General features: G+C 44.5%; 1 protein-coding gene across 2 annotated transcripts in view; it reads right to left on the bottom strand.

Moving 5' to 3' along the window:
- Positions 1 to 18,652, bottom strand: part of GRID1 (glutamate ionotropic receptor delta type subunit 1) — a 634,358-nt gene that overhangs the window by 214,134 nt on the left and 401,572 nt on the right. For both annotated transcript variants that reach the window (XM_055325891.1, XM_055325892.1), the window contains exon 6: positions 1,139 to 1,309. In XM_055325891.1, the coding sequence (XP_055181866.1) occupies positions 1,139 to 1,309 (171 nt within the window). The remainder of the gene's footprint in view (positions 1 to 1,138; positions 1,310 to 18,652) is intronic.

The raw sequence follows: 18,652 nt of genomic DNA, 5'->3' as shown, positions 1-18,652 counted from the left end.
ATGTCCGGCTCGCTAAAGAAGGGCTGGTGATTTTCAAGTGCCGGGTGGCAGGCTTACCACATGCACAAACTTCTGGGCAATTTTTGCAAACTCCATTGGGAGAAACTTCCTTCTGCTGTGTGTCACCCACCAAGCATCAAAGAACATTTTTTGGGTTTCCCTTAAGGATTTTATTTATTTGAGAAAGAGAGAGACTGAGAGCTTGTGCGAGGGAGAGGGAGGCAGAGAGAATCTGAGGCGGACTTTGCACTGAGCACAGAGCCCCACTGGGGCTCCACCCCACAGCCGTGAGGTCGTGACCTGAGCCAAAGCCAAGAGTCAGACGCGTAACCAACTGAGCCCCCCGGGGGCCTCCCAATGATGGTTTTCTTATGCACAATATTTTTAACGGAGAAGTGGGTTCCGATCTGCCAATGGCCAATCTCCAGTGTGCTTCATCCAGAGAGAAAACCACCTCTCTCAATGGGCTCACGACTGCACCTCTTAGTCCCGGCCCCAAGAGAAGGTGACACGGGTCGCACACAGGGCGGCGCAAGATGCGGGAGAAGCATTGTCTGGGAACACTCACTACCTGTTGCCTTGCAAAGAGTGCAACAGCGGGCCATGTCCTCTCCACCTGCTGGCCTCTCCCTGCCCAGCCGGGACTCCAGCAGCGCGGGGTCGAGCGAAGCCGCAGCGCTCAGAGATGAGCCAGGACCGGCCCTAGTTGTTGCACGAGAGCTACGTCCACATGACCGCCTTCCTACGGGGATGACCCTGACACAGGTTCAAAGTGATGAGTCCCCATAGGAAAGCTCCATTCTCCATCCTGCCGGGGAACCCGCCACCCACAGAGCAGCCAGCACAGACCCGCAGAGACCGTGATCTCATCTCCTTCCCCCTGAACACGTAACTTTTAAATACAAGAGGCGCCCAGTGAGCTAATATGCCCTGTCTGCTGGCAACAGGCATAACTGCCTGCTAATGCTGCTCGGAGGCACTGCCCAGCCGACCGGTTTCAATTTCAGCAAATGACAGGGTTCCAGTAATTAAAGTCAGTGGCAACAGCACTCGGCCGACGCTTTGCCCGTCGCCCGCAGCGGGCCAAGGGCACCGGCGAGACCTCCTTCTGGAGGGAGCTCAGGAGGGGAACACTGACCTGCAGCATCTGGAGGTAGCCTTCCTGGGGGTCACAGAGCAGGGAGGAGATGCGGTGGTTGTTCCTCATGCATTTCTGGTTGTCCTTTGCAGACGGGAAAATCTGCCGGACCACGGTCATCCTGCCCAGGGCGCTGTGCACCAGATCCAGGATCTCTGGGTCGCTGATTTCCTGGGAAGACAAACCACACCCATGCTTACCATTGGCTCATAAACTACGTCTGCAGAAGGCCCCCCCGGGAGCTACCGAGGGCCACCGGCCCGAAGAGCTGGTGCCAAAGGGGTCAAGGGATGGGGCCCAGGTCACACGGTGCGTCAGTTGGTCATAAATGACACTTGCTAACCCTAAAATCCAAACAGGACTATTCAGCAGCTTTCCTGAAATCCAGAAAAAAAAAATGTCTGCAGCCAAACCATTGATGTATTGGCTTCCACGGGGTCAAGCTCTGAAGAACCCATGCCATCGAATGTCAGGGTAGACATTGGGGTGGGGAGTAAAAGCTAAGTTTCCTATTGGGAAAAGGAAATTTTCCCAATTTTCTCTCTAGCTGAGAGCAACAACGCTGGTTTTCTCTGATGTTGACCAAAATGCAGTGTTTCCCTTAAGCCTTTAATAACTAGATTTGCTGCTTTTTTTTTTCAGATCTACATACAAATTCTGAAACTAAATCCACTCATTCATTCATTGCACAGAAACATACCCAACATCTCCTGTGTGGTTTGTTTTGTTTTTTTAAAAAAGATTTTATTTATTTATTAATGAGAAACAGAGAGAGAGACAGGGGCAGAGGGAGGGAGCCCAACGCAGGACTTGATCCCGAGTCTCCAGGACCACGCCTTGGGCCGAAGGCGGCGCTAAACTGCTGAGCCACCCGGGCTGCCTCTGTGTGGTTTGTTTTGTCTCAAGCTCTGGGGACGTGGCCTTGAAGGAGTCAGGCCTAATCCCACCCAGGAAAGTTCGAGGCCTTCCTAGATGAAAGGTGCTGAGCGCTGCCATGGGAGATCTAGGAGCCAAGGAAACCGACCCATTGTGCTTCCGCGTGGACGTGCGTTAAGCTCTCTGCACAAGTTACCTCCTTTGGTTCCCATGCTCCAGGAATTCCATGAGGCAAATCCTATCATTGCCCCATTTTCCCTGAGCACTTGAAGGCTTGGAAACGGAGGAGGCGGCAGGCCACCGTGAGCTCCCTGCAGGCCGAGGCGGCTTCCACGAGGAGCAGCCCTGAAGCTGAGCCTGGGGACGGGCCCAGCCTGGGGCACCCGCTTTCGAGGGGGGGCAGGCCCAGGAAGTCGGGCCCCTCTGACCTGAGGCCCCAGCAGAGAGGGGGAGCCGCCCGGAGCGCGGGCCGGGCTCCTACACCTGCCGGCTGGGAGGCAGGGCAGCCACCGCCGGGCCTCCCCAACCTGGGGCTGCAAGCTTGCCGTGGGGAGATGCCAGGCGACAGGGAAGTAACAAAACGGCTTCCAGGCCAGGGGTGATACAGGAGTGACAGAAAATCCGGACTAACAGAAATCAAGGGCTTTAGAGGCGGAGCCAGGCCCGGGCTGGCCAGAAGAGGCTCTCGTTTGCCGAGCGCATCTACACCGGTGGTTGGCGGCAAGTCAGGGTCAACTAGGCCTTAGAATAGGTCGTAAATCCTCCTGCTTGCAGACCACACGTCCCAGCTTAGGGGCAGTGGAGTGGTCCTGAAGGGAGCTGGGACGGCGACCACAGCCGCGGTTCAAGCCGTGGAGGCCACAGCAGAGTGCGCTGTGGCCGCGACCAAGGCCGGGACTGTCCCAGGAGCCTGATGCCCCGGGCCAGCCCAGGGGAGTAGGACTCGGAGCCTTGCAGCCCTTTGGGATGACGGCTAGTCCCCAAGGGGGCGGACTCACAGTGATCTCAAAAGAATTAACATGAATCTGGGTTTGAACCACTAAACTTTGTATTTCAAACAAAAGACTGTTTCAAGGAAGATAGTTTGTTGGATGGGGATCAACAGGCCAGAGGTGGGACAACCGCGAAGTGTTCCCACCTCGGGGCTCCCCGGTGAGCAGGATGCTTGGGCTCTGCTCTCAGCGGCCCTGAGCACACGACAGCGGGTTGAGCGAAATCACCTGTGACCTGACGGTCGGTAGGGTGGTAGGGAACAGCGATGACGGAGGTGGTGGCCCTCCTTGGACAAGGAATGTAGCGGATTTTTTCTCGAAAAACCATGAGGTCAGTTGAATTCCACGCAAGAGGGTTAATCAGAGCCCACGCACTGTGGAGAGGAAGTGGGGGGGGGTCACCTACCTTTGGTTTTCCTCCCTGACTCCTTAACGGCAGGACCACTAGAGAAGCTCTCTTGTTAAACCCCTCCCACATTCTCAACGTCCCGGTTGGTCAGCGGACTGCGCACTGCCCACTGCACCCTGCACAGGACCCCCGGGCTTGCCGAGAGCCTGACTTATGGGCGCACGGTACCTCTCTGGAAAGCACGCCCATCACCTTCCCCAGCAAGCTGCAGCAGAACCTGGGGGGAGAGGCTAAGGGAGCCAAAGGCAGCCACCACACAAGGGGGTGAGGGGCTGCCCCCAGCTGCTGTGGGCCTTATACTACCCTTCATCCTGCCTGCCCAGAACCCCTTGCAAACCTGGCACAGCTCAACCCAACCCATGAGCTACATTAGTGATGGCGTCTGCAGATCCTGTCCCCACTGGCCCGGTTCTCCTCCATCACTCGGGGTCACAGCACACACGCCGCCTCCCAGCACACTCCTCCCGGCCTCCCTGCACTTCTGGGTCCATCCTTAATGTCCGTTACAGAGACAGTTGCCCAGAATCTAAGAATCCATGGAAACAATTCCCTAGATCCCTTGGGGGGAGGGGGGCAACGAAAAGGGTCACCTCTCCTCCGAGGGATGTGTCCTTCCCCTCCGAAAATTGCCACCCAGCATCATCAGTCAATTCCAGTACCTCTGTGCCGGGCCCTCTCCTATGCCGTTGGTCCCCCCGGGGTCCCTTCAGTGGCACAGGGCGACCCCCAGGGATCCACCCACTCCCTACTTGCTGCTGTCAGGCACTGCCTCCGGGCTTCACCCCGAGTCAGCCCCAGACTGATGTGAAGACATCCAACCTATGGGCCTCCCCATGGAGCAGCCAATGTCTACAACCCACCTGGGAAACCAGCTCGCCCTTTGCCCCAGTAGAACACGCCTTCCAGATAGTGCTGCTGATGAGCAGCAGAGGAAAGACAATGTGCGTACACCGCGTGACCTGCACTCCCCTCACTCAAGTCTGCAAGTCGGCCATGGCAGCAATTACGTGTCCCACCCAGATGCCCACTGGGATGCACGGGCTGGAAATAAATCTTGCTTTTATGACTTTGTAAGCTTCTACTGTGGAGTAGGTCTTAGGCACAAACATTATATGAAGTATGAATCATAAAATGATCAGTGTGCCTTCTGCCCAGCTAAGAAATAAAGTGTATCCTGCCTCTTGGTTGGAGGCCTCCTCCCCAGATGCTCGCCCCTTCCTCCTTGCCAGCGGCTAAATATCATGCTCCGGCTTACATGTGTAGCCCCAATAATGTATAATTTTGTCTTACATATATTGTTCAGCTTTGTGCAAGCTGAACTCTCTGCATGCCCCCCGCCCCCACAATTGTGTGTTAACACAGTAGTTCACAAACTTTATTGTGTATCTGCATCTCTTTGGGAACTCGATACCGTACAGAGGTCAGCCCTGTCCCACTTCGACAAGTGAAGCTGCTGTGTTCTCCGTCAGCCCCCTAGATAATCCCAATGCTCGTGAACATCTAAAACCCACTGGTTTACCATTTTTTGTAATCTGTTCACGGTGATGGGTGCAGCTTAGTTTACTTGTTTTCACAACTGCACCCTGTATGACCAGGCTGCTATTTATTTACCCTAGCGCTCCTTACCATCGGAACGTATTTGCTATTATGAAGCTTCTGCACACATTCTTCTTGGGCACATGTGTTGGTGCACTGTGTAAGAATTTCTCTAGGGTATACACCTAGAATTAGAATTCCTCAATAGTAGAATGTGGACATGTCCAAATTTCCAAAGTAATTGCACCAGTTTATGATCTTGTGTTGTAAAGAGAGCCCCTGCAGCCTTGCCGGTACCTAACATTTTGTCTGTCAACCTGTTGAGTAGGAATTGGTGCATCACTGGATTTTTTTTTAAATTTATTTATTTATTCATGGGAGACACACAAAGAGAGAGGCAGAGACACAGGCAGAGGGAGAAGCAGGCTCCATGCAGGGAGCCTGATGGGGGACTCGATTCTGGGACTCCGGGACCACGCCCTGGGCCGAAGGCAGGCACTAAACCGCTGAGCCATCCAGGGATCCCCTCATTACTGGATTTTAATTCCACTTCTCTAATTCTTAATATGGTTAAATAGCTTTCATATAACTGAATCATTTGTGTTTCCTCTCTTGTATTTGTCTTTTTGTCCAGTTTCCATTGGGCTGGGTGTCTTGCATGTAGATTTTGTGGGAACATTTAAAAAAAAAAATTCTGGGTGATTCTTTGTCACATGTCATAAATATCTTCTCCACTTTCTAGAATGTTTGGTAGAATTGGCCTATAAACTCATCTAACCTGGTGTTCTCTCTTATTACTGATTAAATTTCCTTTTTTTTAATATAGGGATTTTGCTTGTTTCTCCTTCTTTGCCCTAAGTCACTTTTTTCTTCTAAAAATTCAGCCATGTTGTCCAAACTTTCTAGTTGATTGGAATATGTTTTTCACAATGTATGTCTCTCTACTTCTCTCTCTCTCTGATGCATCTAAAGCTGTGTGAGCTCATCCACTGAGAGCAACATTATTTGTGCCCTCTCTCTTACTTTGATGCTAAAAGTTTATATAATAATTTTTTTTTAAGATTCACTTGAGAGAGAGGAAAGCAGAAGTGGGGGGCAGTGGGAGAGCGAGAGAGAGAATCCCAAGCAGACTTTGCCCAGATTGCAGAGCCCAACACAGGGCTTGATCCCATGACCCCAGGACCACTACCCAAGCCAACATCAAGAGTCAGACACCCAACCGAGCCACCCAAGCACCCCTAAATTCTTTTTAATAAGTAAGTTTTGGCTTAACTGGTACTGTTTTATGAGTTTCCATGGTTTTCTATTTCATTAATTTCTACTCTTCATTGTTTTTCTATTGTCTTTGGCTTTATTAAGTAGCTATTTTTCCAAGTTTTTAGGTATGAAGCTCAGCTGTGGAATCTTACACCCTTTGTCTTTTCAAGAAAAATAATGAAGACAATCAATCTATACCCAAACCTTGCTTTAGCGGTGTCCCACAGGTTATACATATAAATTGTATCACTCTTTTTAAAATCCTATTTTGATTTATTTTTGACCCATAAGTACTTTACTAGGGATTTTTCAAAAATTTCCTAACACGAGCATATTCTTCTTAGTATCTTCCTATTGATTTCTAACTTGAATGCACTGTGACCTGAGAATATGGATTGTATAAAGCTAATCCTTTAAAATGTGTTGAGCTTTGCTTTGTGGCTTATCATGTGGTCAGTGTGCCTGAATGTTTCATGTGTGTTAACTGTCCCATTGCTGTAGGTTTCAGTGACCTACTTTTAGGTCCGTTAGCTTAGGAATTAGTCTATTTCTGTCTGAATTCAGCCTATATTTTCAAAAATTAAAAAAGCATATTTTCAGTGTTTTATTAGGTACATATACATGGAAAACTATAACGCCTTCCTGGATTGAGTCTTTTACCATTATTTAGATAACCTCCTTACTTCTAGTAACTCCTCCTGGTGTATTGTATCCAATATTAACACAGCGACACCAGTTTTATTTTGGTTACTAGCTGCTTGCTCTAACTTCTTCTGCCTCTTTGCGATTCCATCTTTCTCTGTCTCACACTTTAGTTGGAGTCTATTAGAAGCAAAATATACTACGTGTTTTTACATTCATCTTTGACTTTTTAGTAGAAATCTTAATCTATTTATATTGGACTATGATTACTTACATTTACTTTGACTTCTATCCTATTATTCATATTACACATCTTCCTATTTCTTTTTTCTCCTTCTTCACTCCCCCATGGAATGACTATTCTTCTTATTTTCATTATTTTACCCTCTTTCAGAAGTTAGGCTCTCCACATTATTCTTTTCTTGGCTATCTTAGATATTTTAAAATGCATACTAAATAAGGCATGAAGTCAATCAGTATTCTTACTCTCTCCTCCAACATTTATTTCTAATCACCATCATCCCAACTAATGTGATGGTAATATCCAGTATTTTAATTCTATCTTTCTGTGGGCCTTCCTATTACATATAACTCCCATTTCTTTATACAGTCAGTATCTTTCCATTTAACCGATATTTATCAATGCATTTGTTAGGCATTCTTTTCTAAACTCAAATCTGACAGAAGTACTCCTGACGTACATCATTTAGCATTTCCTTTAATGTCATTTTGTGAGTCATACACTCAGTTTTCTATGCTGGAAAGTGTCTTTTTTTTAAGTCTTACTCTTGAAAGATAAAAGTCTAAATTGACTCCTACTTGCTCTTAGCACACTGAATTTACTATGACATTGGCTCCCGGCTTCCATTTCTGTTCACTACGTCAACTTCCTCTGGCGGCAATAACAAATCATCACAGGCTGGGCGGCTTAGGACAGAACTGCACTCCGCCACAGTTCTGAAGGCCGGAAGCCCGATGTCCCTCACTAGGCTGGAACCCGACGTTGGCAGGGATGCGTGGCTTCCAGAGGCTCTAGGGGAGACGCTCCTGCATCTCACAGCTTCTGGTGAATGCCAGCACATCTTGGCTTATCATCACATCACTCTAATCTCTTCCTCCTCTTCTCTTAAATCTCCCTTTGCTTCCTTTCACAAGGACACTTGAAATTGCATTTCAAGCGCCCACCCAGATAACCCAAGATAATCTCTCCATCTCATTAACTTAATCACTTCTGCAAAATCTCTTCTGCTATATAAGGTAACACAGTTTCCAGGGTTTAGGCCCTAGATATCTTTGTGCACCATTATCCAGCCTACTAACTCCAGATATTAGGAATCCGTTTAACTGCCATTTCTTTGAAGGAGACCTGTGTTTTCTCCCTGGATGCTCTCTAGATTTTTCTTTGTCTTTGGTATTCTGTGGTATCAGGCCAATGAGGTCTCTAGGTATGCAGCTTTTATTTTTATCCTGTGGCCTCCTAGATCTGGGGTTTGGTTTCCTTCAGTAATTTCAGAGAATTCTAGACCATAATATCCTTTCATATTATTTCTTCCCCATCATCTCCTATTTCCTCCTAGAAATCCAATATTATCATCTCTCTTCCATGTGCTTTCATCTCCCTTTCATAGTCTCCATCTCTTTGTATCTCTGGGCTGCCTTCTATATAACCTCTCCACATTTTCCTATTCACCAATTCTTTATATATGTATCCACTTTGATAGTTAATTAATCCTTTAAATTTTTTAACTTCAGTGATTAGGTTTTTAATTGCCTGAAGGCATTTATTTCTCAATTCCACTTCAATTTTAAATGGCTTTTATTTCTTGCTTATATTTTCCAGCATCTCTTTATTCTTTTAACATATATAAGCATATTTATTTAATAGTCTATGTCAGATCACTTTAATATCTACAGTTCATTTCAGATCTGATTAAACGGTCCCCACCGGCCCCTGGTTCTCACTCATGGTGGTTGGTTTTCTTCCTTCCTTCCTTCCTTCCTTCCTTCCTTCCTTCCTTCCTCCCTCCCTCCCTCCCTCTATTCTTTCTTTCTTTCTTTTTCTTTCCTTCCTTCCCTTTCTTGTGTGTATAATCTTATTTCCCTCAGAACTTCCTTATGAATTCCTTGAAGTCTGACTCAAATTTGCATTACTTCAGGAAATATTTATGCTCGCTCCTACAGCCTACCTAGGAGCACTACCAATCTATAACCCCAGACATTAATATTAAACTTTCCTCTGAGCTTCATTAGGCACCACAGTTGGTATGACTTGGGTCACAAACCTGCATTGGGCTCATCAATTCTCGAGAAAATTTACCCCTTCCATGCAACTCCAAGACTAAGATAGAACATTTTCCATGCTATTCTCTTCTGCACAGTGAGTTCATTTCTAGTTAACCTTTATATCGAGGATCTGGGTTTCTAGCTTTATAATAAAATCTCTCACTAAGCCCCACATCTGATTGGTTCTTACATTGATTTCATGTGTTCCATGCCCACACAGACAGAAGAACAAAAGTTCAAAGTTCCCACAGTTTGGGCAATAGATTCAAGGCAAAAACTAAATCTGAAGCTCCTATATTTCCCAAAGTTTCAGTATTCACTTTATATTTGGCCTCTGTGGACATTACTTTTGACAGCTAAGTGATCCATTTTAAAATATTTTTAAAGAATATTCTACCCAGATTTTCTAGTTCTCCATCTGGGAGTGTCATTCAGGCTAATTATTCTTCCATAAAGACATACTACTAATCCTTTTATATGGAATTTTCTTTCTTTAGCATATGCCCCACTCTTTTCCTGGGACACACACCCACCTCCCAAACTCCTCTTATGTGTTGGCTGTTTGACTAAACTTTAGTGATTGTGCTACAATTTCTATTTGCTTTATTTTACTGCCTTTCCCTAAGTTCAGTGTCATTAATGTTAGAAGGAGAGCTATCTCTGAGGGGCCCAAGAGAAGACAATCTTCTCCATTTGGTCAAATCCCAATTGTAGTCTTCAATTAATTATCTCCCAGCTGTGTTTCCAAAAAGGTAAATATTCTACAGGTTCCAAATTATTTTGTCTGTTGCTCCAGGACTATTTCCCCTAAAATATTCTGTTACCTTGCAATCCTACAATCTAATAGCTACCCACCCCCCATAAATCCTTTCTCATCAATACTGCTCACTCAAAAGACCATCTCTGTGAAAGATGATGGTGTCTTGGACTAGGGTTGTTGCAAATGGATCATCTTTAGATAGCTGAAATGCAGAACCTACAGCACAGGTTGACTGATGAGATTGGAACAGAGTGATGGCAAAGTACCACTGAATCCTTTTTCGATGTAAGAAATGCTTGTAGTCTGATAACAAAAATATTGTAACAACTAAAACAAGTAGAGAAGAAAACAGGGATAGAATTCCCAGGAAGTATCCATTCTTCTAGACATCGGGATGGGGCGAGGGTGGGGGGAGACTCTTATGCCTTGCAGCATACTAAAAGGAAGATTTCTATGAAAAGAACCAAACATGAGATGGAATAATAAAAATACCCACTCCCTCTAATTTTGTACTGAACACATGCACACTGAAACTTAGACCATCTTCATTTTGAGTCAAATAAATTATCAGGAAACCTCTACAAATCTCCCTGTACACACAACTAAGACTAAAGAAAAATCAGAAAAATTCTAAAGAAAAGCGAATCCTCACATCCTTTCAGGTGTTATTTAATCCACTGGTTGAAAGCAAAACTGTCCTTCTTAAAGAGCACAACATGGAACAGAATAAGACCTGATTACCTCCATTCAGAGGCAATGTGTGTCTTCAGCCAGGGTCTCTGGCTGGCTTCAGGGGGGCTCACCATTAAAAAAAGAAAAATGTTAAGTATACAAGTATGTGTGCCTTTTCCTGTGGAGAAAGCCTATGAGCTCTATTTGATTTTCAAAGAAGCCTTTGACCCCAAAAAGCTAGCAAACAACTGATATTGAAGCTAGTAACGATTTTGAAAGTTCTCCTTATTGCTAACTACAAGAAGAATGAAAACAACGAGGACAACAACAGGATAATTGAGAGACACAAGAGTCTTCATGTCTATCCGACTCAGCTGCTTCTTCCTCACTTCCACTTGGGCCTCCTAGGTGACAATGAGATTTATGCGAGGAACTACTGTGCAGCTACAAAAATCATTGAATACACCTACAGTACTACGACATCACCACCTGCAGCGTGTGGGTAAGCTGCAGGCAAGGAAAACAGACAAGAAAGGAAGGAAAGGCAGAGCAAGTTGCAGAATGACACCTCAAATGCAGGACTTTTATAGTAGAGATACGCACAACAGTAAAAACAGATGTGAAGGACATATGCCAGCTTCAGGAGAATGGTGGCTTCTGTGGAAACAGAGGGGGCCAGAAAATAGATTTGCTGCCTACCTGCCAGCCTTATCCCTCCTCTTCTATGCTGGCATAACCCAGTGTGAACAGATGCCCTTCCCTCCACGTTGGGATTTGAAGTGGCAGGAAAAGACCCCTGGACTCAGAACCCCGGAGCATCTTGCTTGGTCTGAGCCAAGTGGTCCGACCACTCTAGGGACTTCTAGGAGAAGGTTCATGACTCCATCTCTGTTTGTTGAGGTATGAAGGGGTTCTCCTTGAGGGATTCTGAGAAGGTCTGCTCAATCCTAAGATGACCACCACGAAAACATAGCATCTTTCATGCCTCTGGAGGCTTGAGTCATGGGAAATTCCCCTTGATGGCAGGCTGAGCATACTGAACACAGCAGACAGCCCAGGGATCCCCAGGGAGACTAGTTAGCCACTGAATCACCCTGCCCTGTGATCTCCCGACCTACCTGCGGGCCTTCGCTAAGGTGAGATGATACGCCCTCAGATCACTGACGGAAATCGGATTCATATTTTACTGTTACTTGTAGTAAAAAACAACCTGACTGACACAGAATTTAATGGGACTTAATGTAAGTGGGTACAGAGCAGACTTCAATTATATCTGAAATGGTCAGCTCCTTAAAAATTGAGATCTCAATTACGGCAAAATTTGAACAGTGGACACGTGAGTGTTCGTAATACCATTCCCTGTATCTTTTACATCTCTTGGAAAGTTTTGTTTAAAACAGAGACACTCACTGCAGAAGTCTTACTCCATGTCTGTTTGAGCAGCATAGAGGATAAATTTTCATAATGAGGAGAAATCTTCAAAACAGCAATTAAAATGGAAAGGATCTCCTTTTTCTAAATATATACTTGGGCAAATCTGATGCAAAACGCATGCACAAATAAGTTCCTGTCTGATCTTTAACACTTCAGTAAAATGTCTGAACCTTCTGATATCAGGGGGAAATATTATTAAACATTTATATAGAGCTCTAAACTTACATAGGGCTGTGTAATCACAGTATTAGTCATTTCCTTTTATTCTTTAGAAAGACCTAGATCTATCAAACATCTGTGTGATACCAGCATTATTCCATCTCTGGAGGAATAATAAAGTTCATTTGCCTCCTAACAACCATGGTGCCAGTAATCTAAAGTTGATGATAGTAAGGAAACTCCACAGACAAAGCTGGCTTGAGAGAAGCTGAGAAAAAATAAGGAAGATTCAATAAAGTCGTGATGGAAGATTTCCTCCCATTGAAGCCAACAGGCTTTTTAGAATATCTGCTGCACTCAGATCCCTACGGAGTGCTTACCGCAAGGTGAGCTAGGGCTCTGCGGAGACCAGGACATCCTGGTGAGGAAGAGAGGGTGGGAGGAAGCTGCCAAAGCTTGGTGCTGGTCACAGCTCCAGGACACAGAAGGTGGCAGGAGGGCACTTTCTGAGTGGTGGTTCAGACGGACAGAGATGCCCATTCTCATTCATCATCCCCTGAAAACTCATGGAGCCTGCATGAGCTTCCCTATTTTACACAAGATGTAGAAAATTGCCATAGAAGAAGCCCTTGCTCCCCAGCATGTGGTTCATGCACCAAGAGAATCAGCATCATCTCTGAGTTTCTTAAAAAATGCAGAACTCAGGCTTTCTCCTGGACCTAGCTAACCGAAGTCTGCATTTCGACTCCTAGGCAGGCTCAACTTTAGGAAGTGCTGGTCTGAGATACTAGGCAGTGAGGTGAAGGGAGGAGAGGATCTGGAGTCCAACGGGTTTGCGTTCCAGTCCTGGCTTCTCCTCTTCCTGGCTGTATGGCTTGGACAAGGCACTTGATTCCTTTGAGTGTCAGCTGTGGAAGGGTAACAGCGCTCCCCGGGGCTTTGACTTAATTAGGTGACTCTAATACAACGGGATTCAGCATGTCTAGTGGAGAGCCTCGCAGTGAGCAAGCTTGATCCTTCTAACTCAGAAGCTGAAGCTCTCTGTACAACCTTTGAAGTCCAGCAAAACAGCTGCCACAGCACAGCCCCGGGGAAGCCAGAGCAGCCCTCCTCCTGCCCTTTGCCACCCCAAGGCCCCTGCAGCCCCATGCAAACCCCTAAGGGGGCTCCCGAGCATCTCAGTCTGCACTTGGCTGTTCCCCATTCCTCATCTCCAAGAGGCCCTGCTTTCACTTGACTCCCCGCCAAGACATCAAATCAGGCCTCCACCATCCTGTCATTAAATCAAATGGCCCATTAATCGAGATTTGTATGGCTTCTTTTATTTGTGTAAGTGACACAAATGGGTTCTACTCACAGTAAAGCCAGCATGTGTCGCCTGCCCTTTTTACCCAGGGCTGCCCAGGGGACAGGAGGCAGAGCTGTCCCCAATTCTTCCCCCTCCCTCACAGCCCATTCCCCTGAGTGGCCCCATCAGACCAGCTAGCAGTGTCTCCTAAAGACCTACACCTGGCCAGGGCCATAGGGTGAAACACATGTCCCCTCAGGCTTCCTGTGCAATCCTGGGAAACGCCTCATAGGAGAATCTGCTATCTTGTCCAGAGATGCCCAAAAATGTCCTCTGGGTTTTGCATGTTTAGTGTCCTGTTTATTCCATTTTATTTAATTGAGTTTTTATTTCACCACATTGTGTTCTATTATATTTGACCATGAGCACAAGGTGGACATCTGCCCTCCAACGAGCCAGGGGACCCACACATGTCCCCAGCATTTACGAGAGACAGTCGGTAAAGCTCCTCTGGCTGTGAGTTATTTATGGATGACGGCTGAGCTGGAGTGGGCTGTCTGTGAGATTTACACCCCGTTCTCTCCGCTCCTCTCTTTCATGTCTCTTCCTTTCACTTTCTCCTTTCCCATTTTCACCCCTCTCCCCGCCCCCGTGGATCTCACTCTTCCTTTCTCCCTCTTTTCCCTGCCCCCATCTTTTTAGGCCTTCCTGTTCCCTGTGGCCTGGTAAGTTCTGCATTCCCACAACCTCATGTCACTCCCCTCTGCTCAGGTAGTTTCCCTTAATTCCAAGGCACTCAGAACCTCTAAGGCAGGGAACAGCAATTCCCAGAAGTTGTTCAGTGATTGCTAACCTGACCCTCCCTTCTTCAGATGTGATATTGAAATATGCTGATACTGAAATATGCTCTAAGTTGGACCTGAAATGTATTCTTCTGCAGGTGTGGGACTGAGTATTAAAAGCACTAATAACTGTAAGCACAAGTTAAACACAGCTTTGGGGATCCCTCGGTGGCACAGCGGTTTAGCGCCTGCCTTTGGCCCAGGGTGTGATCCTGGAGACCCGGGATCGAATCCCACGTCAGGCTCCCGGTGCATGGAGCCTGCTTCTCCCTCTGCCTATGTCTCTGCCTCTCTCTCTCTCTCTCTGTGTGTGTGACTAACATAAATAAAAATAATTTTAAAATAAATAAATAAATAAACAAACAAACACAGCTTTGTCTGCCATTCAGAGGGAAGGGCCATAGTGTAGTGTCTACACAGTTTAACAGCTCAGGGCAGAGTCTGAGTAAGACTTGTCCAGGTAATAAGGCTCTACGGTCATAGTAAAAAAAGTGGCCCTTCATGCAACCTCATGGTCCCAGTAGAACACTACAGAATTCACCTGGAAAGGGGGTCTTAAGAACTGAGTAAGGTAACTTGATTTACTCAGACCCAATATCTGTAAGGATCCTCTGGCCCTTTCTTGTATACCCACAACCCTGATTCAGACCTGGGGGCACTGCAAATTCTGTGTTCCCTGCAGAACCAGAAGGGAACTGAAGGGGCTGATCATTGCTCCAAATATGCTGGACTTGGAACCAAGCACAGCTCCCTGAGGGTGAGGGGTGTGTCTCTCATATTCTCTGGTCTCTAGTATTGAGCACCAGGCCTAGGAAATACTTATGAAGAAAGAAAGGGAGGAGAAAAGAGTGAAGGAGGAAAAGAGACAAGAAAAGAGGGACGGAGAGAGAAATGGAGCAAAGGGGAGAAGGAGTTCTTTGGAATTTCACACACTAAAAAGGTAAACCTCAAAAATTTTAGTATCTGAGACTCTGACCTAAAGTAATTCTACAACATAAAGCCAATGCTCTTCATTCTGCTGTTAAATTTTCAAAAGCTGATCAGGGCTTCAATTTTCAGCTCACTCCCAGGCAGATATTCAAACAGAAAAATAAATATAATAGCACTGATCCTTCCTGGCACTCATTTGCTTGCTTGCTACAAACCACTTTAATTATTTTGTTTGCAATACCCATTTGTTTGTCTCAGGAGAATATTTAAATCTGCTTTTATTTGTGCACAACTATCCCTACCACTAGGAAAATGAGACCTTATGTTTCACATTAATACTTCATGGTTTTTTAATCCCCAAGGAACTGGCAGAAAATTATAATTTTTAATTGCATTATAATTTAAAATCCTGAAATATTACTTAAAATTTTTTTCAAATAGGATATTAAAATAAAATTGTGTGACCCAGGACCCTGAAGTGGATGGCTCTGAAGTTTATAGCCCCATGTTTACCACATCAAGCCCTTGCATCTGAACTGGATCCAGTTGTGTAGAACCAAGTATAAAGATCTGAGAATAGAAATTCAGAAGAACAGAAGATAGAGAGCATGTTAGTCAATGTATAAATCTGACCATGATGGACTGAACTAACCATTTACCTTAAATAAAAAAATAAAACATATGAAAGGGCAGTTTTCAGGTATCATACAACAGGCATAGCTGAAAGTGGCACCACCCCAAAAAACAAATGAAGTGAGCGTGAACTTAATGCTCACAGACTTTCCAGGTTGCAGCAGAGGAAGGGGAAACCTAGGCCTAATGGCCTCCAAGAGTTGAAGAGAGAGTTTGGGTTTTGAGGAGGCCAACAGTTGCAATTCATAAGGCAGAATGATGGAGAAAAAAGAGCTACACACACACAAAAAAATGCCCTCCAGAAATCTATTGAAAGTTCCCTTTGAGTCTTTAGCTGCATATTGATTAGTGCAAGTGAGTGAGATAACTACCAGAGTCTAAGGAAAGGACCACCTAGAAGGATCAAGGCTTAATCATCCTCAATAATGGGTCAGGTTAGCAACAGACTAAAACTGTTTTTGACCTAACAAAGCTTCTGAGCAAGCTCAAAAAATCAAAATGTTCCGAAGTAACAGAACTCTGTTCAAGGGGAGAAAGGTAGGAGGATAAGTATTAAAGGAAGGAAAGCATCAAGCACTCGGCCATGTAAAATTCAGTGTCTGGCATCTAATCTAAAATTACCAGGCATGCAAAGACACAGGAAAATGCTCTTCTATTATGAGAAGAAGAATCAATCAATTGAAACAGGCCCAGAAATAATACAGCCGGCAGAACTAGTAGAACAGGACATTAAAACAGATATTATAAATAGTATAAACACACACCATATGTTCAAGAATGTAGAGCAAAGTATGTACATGATAGGGAGAAAAAGAAAAGACGCAAATTGAATTTCTACAAATAAAATATGCAATGTCTGTGATGAAAATTACTCTAGATAAAATCAACAGCAGATTTGAGGAAAAATAAATGAACCTGAAAGTATCAAAACAAAAAGTCCCAAAATGAATCACAGAGGGGGAAAAAAATAAAAGACTGGGAAAAAATCAACAGAGCATTAGTCATTAGTGCACAGGAGAACAATTTCAAGCAACCTAATAGACATGTCGTTTAAGTCCATGAAAGAGAAGAGAGAAAGGGAAGGACAGAAAAAATATTGGAAGAAATAATAGTCAAACAATTTCTAAATTTGATGACAACCACACCCAACCACACAATCAGAAAAAGAAAAATCTTTTTTTCTTTTTTTTTTATTACTGAGATATAATTAACATATTATATAAGTTTCAGATGTATGATGTAATGATTTGATGGTCTAATTCTTAAGATTCTGACAGAAAGTGGTAAATGCTGGTAGACTTTGTACAACAGGGACTTCCTTGGGTGAGACCATTGTCTGCCAAAACCACCTACAGCTGGTATTTTCTGACGTATTACAGAAAAAGGTACACACCTTGCTGGCATTTTCTCTCAGATGTGAGAAGGCAACAAACATAGCAGTGAAGCTAAAGAAGTTAAAGCGAGTCAAGAAGGCTCAGTAAACCAAGAATAAAGGAAAACTTCTTCAACCTGATTAAGAGTGTCTATGATCAACCTATATGTAAAATCTTAATTGAAGGTGGAAAGTTGAATGTATCCCCCTAAAATCAGGGGAAAAGCAAGAGATGTACACTCTTATTACCTCTATTCCACATTATGCTGGAGGTTCTAGCCAGTGCAACAGGGCAAGAAAAAGACATCAGAGAGATCTGGATTAGAAAGGGAGAAGCAGAATCATCTTTATTCACAGATGACATGATTGCCTATAGAGCAAATCTCAGTAAATCTACAAAATAAAGCCACTGGAACTAATATGTAAGGTGAGCAAGGTTGTGAGATACAAGGTCAATGTTCAAAAATCATTTGTATTTTCTACACACTAGTAACTAACAATTATAAACTTAAATTGAAAAAGCAGCACCATTCCCAATTGATCAAAAATATCAGAAACGTAGGGATGAATTTAACAAGACCTGTATATTTAACACTGCAGAACACTGCTAAAAATAATTAAGGAAGATATACATAAGTGAAAAGATACGCCTTGTTCGTGGATCAGAAGACTCAAAGCACTGAAGCTCTCAATCCCCCCTCAAATTATCTCCAGATTCAATACAAATGGACTAAAATCCTAGCAGGTCTTTTTCTAAAGTTTGTATGGAAATGTAGGGCTGAACTAAGGTGAAGCACTGGAGGGCGAATTCCCCCTTAAATTTTGTGCCTTAGGTGCCTTCCTTGCCTCATCCTAGTCCCAGCCCTGTGAAAATGTGAAGGATGTAGAGGGGAAAAGCAAATTTTTAAAGAAGACAAAGGTGGAAAATTTACTCCACTTGATTTCAAGACTAAGCTACAGTTATAAAGACAGTGTGGCACTGGTGTGAAAATAGACACATAGGTCAATGAAACAGAAGGGAGAATCTAGGAACAGATCCAAACATTGAAGGCCAGTTGATATTTGACAAATGATCCAAAGGGGAAAGAAGATTTATTTTCAACAAATGGTGCTGGAACAATTAAATATTCATGCACAAAAATAAATCAAAATAAAATAAAAATCAATCTCAACTTTTACCTCACACAATATAGAAAAATTAACCATCAGTACACGTAACAACATGAATGCATCTCAGAATCATGTGGAGTGAAAAAAGCTAGACAAAAAAGAGTATGTCTTGTTTGATTCTGCTAATATAAAGTCCTAGAAAATGCAAAGTAATTTACAGTGACAGAAAACAGATCAGAGCTTACTTGGGATTGGCCAGAGAGAGAGAAACTGGTTATTTAAGGGCATAAAAAAATCTTTTGTGGATAATAGAAAGGTG

Source organism: Nyctereutes procyonoides, unplaced genomic scaffold (genome assembly GCF_905146905.1).
Source record: "Nyctereutes procyonoides isolate TBG_1078 unplaced genomic scaffold, NYPRO_anot_genome, whole genome shotgun sequence".
NCBI classification, from domain to species: domain Eukaryota; kingdom Metazoa; phylum Chordata; class Mammalia; order Carnivora; family Canidae; genus Nyctereutes; species Nyctereutes procyonoides.
This window is presented reverse-complemented; position numbering and strand designations above follow the sequence as displayed.